This window comes from Giraffa tippelskirchi, chromosome 7, assembly GCF_054371585.1.
Source record: "Giraffa tippelskirchi isolate mGirTip1 chromosome 7, T2T-mGirTip1v1.2.pri, whole genome shotgun sequence".
Classification (NCBI taxonomy): Eukaryota; Metazoa; Chordata; class Mammalia; order Artiodactyla; family Giraffidae; genus Giraffa; species Giraffa tippelskirchi.
The window spans coordinates 119,659,438-119,667,149 of NC_137281.1; the positions used below are offsets into that span (position 1 = coordinate 119,659,438).

Sequence of the window (7,712 nt, forward strand, 5' to 3'; positions counted from 1 at the left end):
TATGCAGATGACACCACCCTTATGGCAGAAAGTGAAGAAGAACTAAAGAGCCTCTTGATGAAAGTGAGAGAGGAGAGGGAAAAAGTTGGCTTAAAGCTCAACGTTCAGAAAAGTAACATCATGGCATCTGGTCCCATCACCTCATGGGAAATAGATGGGGAAATAGTGGAAACAGTGTCAGACTTTATTTTTCTGGGCTCCAAAATCACTGCAGATGGTGATTGCAGCCATGAAATTAAAAGACGCTTACTCCTTGGAAGGAAAGTTATGACCAACTAGAGAGCATATTAAAAAGCAGAGACATTACTTTGCCAACAAAGGTCCTTAGAGTCAAGGCTATGGTTTTTTCAGTAGTCATGTATGGATGTGAGAGTTGGACGGTGAAGAAAGGTGAGCACCAAAGAATTGATGCTTTTGAACTTGTGGTGTTGGAGAAGACTCTTGAGAGTCTCTTGGACTGCAAGGAGATCCAACCAGTCCATCCTAAAGGAGATCAGTCCTGGGTGTTCATTGGAAGGACTGATGTTGAAGCTGAAACTCCTTTATTTTGGCCACCTCATGCAAACAGTTGACTCATTGGAAAAGACCCTGATGCTGGGAAGGATTCGGGGCAGGAGGAGAAGGAGACGACAGAGGATGAGATGGCTGGATGGCATCACCGACTCGATGGACATGAGTTTGGGTAAACTCCGGGAGTTGGTGATATCAGGGAGGCCTGGCATGCTGCAGTTCATGGGGTCACAAAGAGTTGGACACGACTGAGCCACTGAACTGAACTGAACTGAATGTTTGGGTTGACAGTCCATTTTTTCATCAATTTAAAAATGTTTCACTTTTTTCTGATTTCCATAGTTTCTGATGAGAAATGCACAGTCATTGAATTATTATTTCCCTACAAATAATGCATAGTTTTTCTCTGATTGATTTCCAGATTTTTTCTTTGTGTTTAGTTTACCACAGTTTGATTATAATGTGACTGGGTATGGATTTCTTTGAGTTTAGCTTCTTTGAGATTCTCTGAACTTCTTGAATCTGCAGGTTTGTGGATCTCACCAGATTTGGAACATTTTCAGCCATTTCTTCAAATGTTTTGTCTGCATTTTACTTTCTCCTTTCCTTCTGGAATTTTGGTGATGCAAATGTTAGAGCTTTCATTGTTTTGTTACCCCTAAAGTTCTGTTCTTTTAGATTTTTCCTTTCAACATGTCAGATTGCATAGTCTTTGTTTGGTCCCTTGAAGTTCTCTGACTCTTTATTCTGCTATTGAGCCCATTCAGTGAGTTCTTTTATTTCTGTCGCTGTATTTTCAGCTCTACAATTTTCAATCATTTTTTAACGTCTTGTGTCTTTTCTGAGATTTTCTGTCTTTGTATGTATTTCAAGGTAGTTTGTCTTTACTTTTTGGAGCATTTTGTGATAGCTTCCTTAAAGTCTTTGTCAGATGATTCCAACATCTGTGTCATCTCGGAGTTAATATCTATTAATTGCCTTGTACAATCTGATGAGATTTTCTTGGTTTTCATATGCCTAGTAATTTTGAATTGTATTCTGGACACTTTAGTATCATGAAACACCGAGTCTTTAAATCCTGTGGAGAATGTTGATATTTTTATCAGATAATTAACCCACTGGGGTTCAGGTTCTGGGAATTGTGATTCCTTGGTCAGCTCAGTTTTCAAAGCCTTTGTAATGCTATTTGCTTCTGTCTTATGTGTGACACACAGTGGCCAGTCTGAAACTTGGGTGGTGCTCAATCCATAGTTTAGTCCTCAAAGTTTAAGTGTGCAGATTCATGCATGGGCTCAGGGGTGTGCCCAGGAGTTCATAAGCAAATTTAAGAGTCCCTTTCCTGAGCTTTTTCCTCTCCATGATACCCCTGGTACTTTCCAGATCTCTGAGGATCCTTTCTTTTGTCTTCCAGACAGAAAACTTGGGCTTTACTTAGCTTACTATGTGCTACACGTCCAGCAAATGTCCCCATCTGGGGTCCAGTGGTGGGAGGAGAGAGCTAGAGGTGTTCACCCCCATCCTCTTGAGCTACAATTCTTCCAACTGAAGAAAGTTCCCCTCTCTGGTTTAGTTTGCTGCAGGAGCCTGTTGCCACCACCATAGGACTGTTTGGGGCTTGCACATAACAGAGTGAAGAAAAAGAAAGAAAAGGAGAAATAAGAAAAACAGAATTTCTACCCTCTCTCAGAGTATTAGGACACCCCTTTTCAGCACCTCGAACCAGAACTGGAGGGTTCCTCTTAGAGCTCTCAGTTGACAGCAATGCCCACTGCTGAATTTCAGGCTGCTTTGAGTTCAAACCAGTGAATAGCCAAGGGGAAGATACTGGCAAACTCAGTATTAATTGGGAGATACTTCAAATTCTGGTCTTCTTCCCCACACCACCTGCTACTGTTTACTTTTCAAAGTCCTCAAATAGTTGTTCCAGGCATTTCATCCAGGTTTTATAACTACATTCCGTGGGAGACACAAAATGGAGTGCTTATTCCATCTTACCAAGAACTAGAACTCCCAATACAGATTTTTGAGTAGGAGGATTAAGATGCTCAAAATTCAGATTTAGAAAAACTGTGGCAGAATTGAATAGGATGGATTAGAAGGGATGAAATGGGAGACCCATTAGGAATCTACTGTAATAAGAACTTATACTAGTGGGACAAAATTGACACTGCAGAAAAACAGTGAGAGGTGGGGAGGCTTACCAGAGCAAGAGAAGTCATATCACACTCATTACCTCCTTATGGAATACATTAACTCAGCATTATTGTCCCAGTGATATAACCCATGGGGAGTTGCTAATCTGGAAGGTCAGAGCTAGAACTGACCTTAGAGATCACCTAGTTCACTCAATTTCTTAAACAGCTTCATTGATATATAATCTACATGCCATACAGTTCACTTGTTTAAAGTGTAAAGTTCAATGAAGTTTGGTATATTTACAGAATTACAAAACCATCACCATAATGTAATTTTAGAAAAGCTTCATCACTCCAAAAAGAAACCTTAAACCCCGTAGCAGCCACTCTTATCCCCTACCCACATCCCACTGAGGAGTCCCCTCCTCCTCACCTCAGTTCAGTTCAGTCGCTCAGTCATGTACGACTCTTTGTGACCCTATGGACACCAGGCCTCCCTGTCCATCACCAACTCCCAGAGTTTACTCAAACTCATATCCATTGAGCCCATGATACCATCCAACCATCTCATCCTGTTGTCCTCTTCTCCTCCTGCTTTCAATCTTTCCCAGCATCAGTGTCTTTTCCAATAAGTCAGTTCTTTGCATCAGGTGGCCTTAATATGGGAGCTTCAGCTTCAGCATCAGTCCTTCCAATGAATATTCAGAACTAATTTCCTTTAGGATGTATTGGTTAGATCTCCTTGCAGTCCAAGGGACTCTCAAGAGTATTCTCCAAAACCACAGTTCAAAAGCATCAATTCTTCAGTGCTCAGCTTTATTATGGTCCAACTCTCCCATCCGTACATGACTACTGGAAAAACCATAGCTTTGATTACACAGACCTTTTCTGACAAAGTAATGTCTCTGGTTTTTAATATGCTGTCTAGGTTGGTCATAGCTTCTCTTCCAAGGAACAAGTGTCATTTAATTTCATGGCAGCTATCACCATCTGCAGTGATTTTGGAGCCCAAAAATATAAAGTCTGTCACTGTTTCCATTGTTTCCCCATCTATTTGCCATGAAGTGATGGGATCGGATGCCTTGATCTTATTTTTTGAATGTTGAGTTTTAAGCCAGCTTTTTCACTCTCCTCTTTCACTTTCATCAAGAGACTCTTTAGTTCCTCTTTGCTTTCTGCCATAAGGGTGGTGTCATCTGCATATTTAAGGTTATTGATGTTTCTCCTGGCAATCTTGATTCCAGCTTGTGCTTCATCCAGCCTAACATTTCACATGATGTACTCTGTATATAAGTTAAATAAGCAGGGTGACGATATACAGCCTTGATGTACTCCTTTCCCAATTTTGAACCAGGCTATTGTTCCATATCCAGTTCTGTTGCTTCTTGACCTTCATACAGATTTCTCAGGAGGCAGGTAAGGTGATCTGGTATTCCCATTTCCTTAAAAATTTTCCACAGGTTGTTGTGATCCATGCAGTCAAAGGCTTTAGTGTAGTCAGTGAAGCAGCAGTAGATGTTTTTCTGGAATTCTCTTGCTTTTTCTATGATCCAATGGCAACATCAAATATATTTTCTTTCTCTACAAATTTGCCTATTCTGGACATTTTTTAGTAAATGGAATAATAAAATATGTTGTCTTTTGTGAATAGCTTCATTCAATTAGTATAATGTTTTCATATTTCACCCATGTAGTAGCATGTGTCAATATCTCACTCCTTTTTATTGTTGAATAAAATCTTATTGTATAGACAGACCACAATTTATTTATCTGTCCACCAATTAGTGAACAATAAGGTTGTTTTCATTTTTTGACTATAATGGTTAATGCTCCTGTGAACATTTGTGTATGATTTTTTTGTGTGAACCTTTCAATTCGGAGTTCCTGGGTCAGATAGTAGTTCTGTGCTTAACATTTTGAGGAAATGCTTGTTTTCCTTAGCAGCTACTATTTACATTCTCACTAGCAATGTGTGAGTGTTCTCAATACCCTGATTTACCAAGAGAAGTAGAATAACTTTCCAGGCTCACAAAACAGATTGGTGAGATTAAAACCCATGCCTCTTAACTCAAAAACCTATGATAATAAGTGACAGAAACTAGAATAGCAACCCCAGTGGACTTAGAAAACCTTCTACTATTTGAAAATTTTCTGCTACTTTAGGAAAAGAGTTCAAACAATTTTTATACCAGTGTAAGTCCCCTCTTCAAATATAATTATGAGTTTTTCCTTCAAGATATTTTCAAATCTATCATTAAAGGTACATTAATAGATTATTTTATAAATTATTGTAGTCACTGTTCTTTGCTCAGATTTTCTCCAAAGTTTATTGCTATTATGGCCACTCACCCTAGACCATCATGATCCTTAGAATCATGGATCATAAGAGCTGATCATCTGGCCCAACCCCCTCTTGTTACAAATGAAGAAACTGCTGGACGTGGTCCTAAGGATCTCAGTGAACACTGGTACCATGTTGGGACATGTTGGAGGACTCTACACCCTCCCCTAAAGTGTTCTAAATGGATCACCCACTGTTCTCTGCTCCTCTGGCTTTTACTCCAGGTGCAACATCAGTTACTTAGAAGAATGGCTTAAAGATAAGAATTTACAGAACAACTTGGCCAAGGAAACTTTGGAGCCTCTCTCACAGGCAGCATGGTTGCTTCAGGTCAAGAAGACCACCGACAGTGATGCCAAGGAGATCTACGAACGCTGTACCTCCCTGTCTGCTGTGCAGGTAATCAGGTTTGTTCAGTGTCCCCCTGATCTTCACCAGCAGATCATGTGACTGGCATCCCCTTTCCTGGCTTAGCTGGCATGAGGTGCATCTGCATCTCTCTGTGCTCTTTGGGGAGCATACATATCTCCATGACCCACCCACTTATCTAACAAACATTTATTAAGTACTAACTCTAGACCTTGAAAACCTAAAAGTGCGTATGGTACATTCCCTGCCCACAAAACCACAGATGTGTGTGGGGAGAGGGTGTAGGAGTGGAGACGGAGGCTGGAAATGGGGAATTGTCTCACAGTCATCTAATTATATGATGTCCTTGCTCCCATCTATGCTCTTCTCAGCTTGTTTTCTCTTTTCATGGGAAAAAAATAACACATGGTTCCTAGAGCCAAATTACAGTATTAAAGAACCACTTGTGGTTCCTAACTGTTCCCAGACCACTGGAACCATCATTTCATGGACAGTTATCCTTTTCATGGCCTTATACCATCTTATGCATTGTTTGCAGATCATAAAGATTCTTAATTCATACACACCTATAGATGACTTTGAAAAAAGAGTGACTCCATCCTTCGTTCGCAAAGTGCAGGTGAGATGTTTAAGATGTGCCTTTTAATTTTTAGTATGAGAAAGTGATATTTAATTACCACTATAGAAATTCAGAATTAAAGTACATGTACCAAATATACAAAGGAAAGGCACCCAGGAAAAGTGGCAGAAATCTTCCCTGTCAAATTCCCCCTGTTTTCAGAACCCATTTTAGCCTTGGTGGGAAGGGACTGAAAACATCAAAACAATGACTCACAATCTACATTCCTTCAGCATGTCTTGTTTCTCATCCGTCTTTGAGTATAGACAAGGGAACAGAGGCTGAATGGAAACAGAGAACCTATGTACTTATTTTTTCTTATTTTAATCCCTAAAGTTTCTTTCCCAATGCCTTAGGGCCGCAGTTCTCAAAGTTTCATTCTAGAGTCTTTGGTGAGGTGGGGAGGGGTGGAGGATCCTTGAGATAATTTCAGAGAGCCTGCAAAGTCTTCCTTTTTCCAAATATATACCTGTGTGAGGCAGACTTTTCTTCACACACTTCAACCAGAATAGCAAGTCACTACAGGTGAATGCAGAAGCAGATACAAGATTCCGCCTGTCATATTAAGTCATTAAAAAGATTTACAAAATTATAAAAAACAATACTACTTCTCAGTAGTTTCTTTAAATTTTCTTTCAAATTTGAGTATTTTTCAATAAAAATACGTTAACATATCTCGGGCTTTTCTTGTTATTTTAATGAATTAGTAAGAATTTTAAATTATTGTTGTATTACTAATATGATATCCATAGCTCTAACCACATGCACAAAAGCTGTTTGGGGTCCTCAGTAATTTAAGATTTTAAAGGGGTCCTGAGATCAAAAAGTTTGCAAACCACTGAACTAAAAATAATTATGAATGCAATAAAAATTTAATACTGAGCTCCACTCATGAGCTTAGAATTATGCCATGAGAATAGGTAAGAATAGAATTAGATCGATTTACAGTCAGCCCATCCTGGGGGAAATTAACTTCTGAAGTGAAAAAGAGCAAGTAAGTCTTTACGAGAGCTGGTCTGGAAGACCAAAATAGACCATTTCATCTTGTGCTGTGCTGTTGAAAAGCCCTTTTGTGTGTTATCTCACATGATTTTGAAAGGAGTTTTTCACTGTTGTGTTTTCCTTACTCTTGACTTCCAGACAGCAACACAGCAGAATGCACTGGTTTCCTTATTCATTCTTCCCCTGGTTCTCATTTCAGGCTCTCCTAAACAGCCGAGAGGATTCATCACACCTGATGTTGGACACCAAATACCTCTTTCAAGTCACATTTCCTTTTACTCCCTCTCCACATGCTCTGGAAATGATCCAAATCCCCAGCAGTTTTAAGCTTGGCTTTCTCAATAGGTTATAGCAGGAGAAAAGAGCATAAGTGCACTTTTCTTTCAAAAGCTCAGTGAAGCTCAAATAAGAGGGATGATGCTTTGGAATGTGACTTAATGAAGAAAATAAGAATTGTCCCAAATGGGCCACATCTCCTCTTGCTCATGGTGATGGTGCTGCCGCTGTCATCTTGTAAGAATTAACACAGACAAGTTGAGGTTGGAAAGGCCACATTTACCTTTGGAATCTCAGCCAAATTTTACTAGAATTTCTGCAATACTGATATTTTCTGCCTGGTACCTCTATCTTGTGACAAGGGTCCACCCAGTGGGAGTGAGACACTCAGGACACAGCTTATCCTGTTTTCTAAGGTTCATGTGAAGCCCAGATATTTATGAAGCCACAAATGGGTTCC

At 39.7% G+C, this 7,712-nt stretch overlaps 1 protein-coding gene across 1 annotated transcript in view; it reads left to right on the top strand.

Annotated features, from left to right (window-relative positions):
* Positions 1-7,328, top strand: part of MYO5C (myosin VC) — a 121,609-nt gene extending 114,281 nt beyond the window's left edge. Inside the window, exons 41-43 of the mRNA XM_081511482.1 lie at positions 5,211-5,385; positions 5,894-5,974; positions 7,176-7,328. Of these exons, the coding sequence (XP_081367608.1) occupies positions 5,211-5,385; positions 5,894-5,974; positions 7,176-7,328 (409 nt within the window). The remainder of the gene's footprint in view (positions 1-5,210; positions 5,386-5,893; positions 5,975-7,175) is intronic.
* The last annotated feature ends 384 nt before the right edge of the window (positions 7,329-7,712 follow it).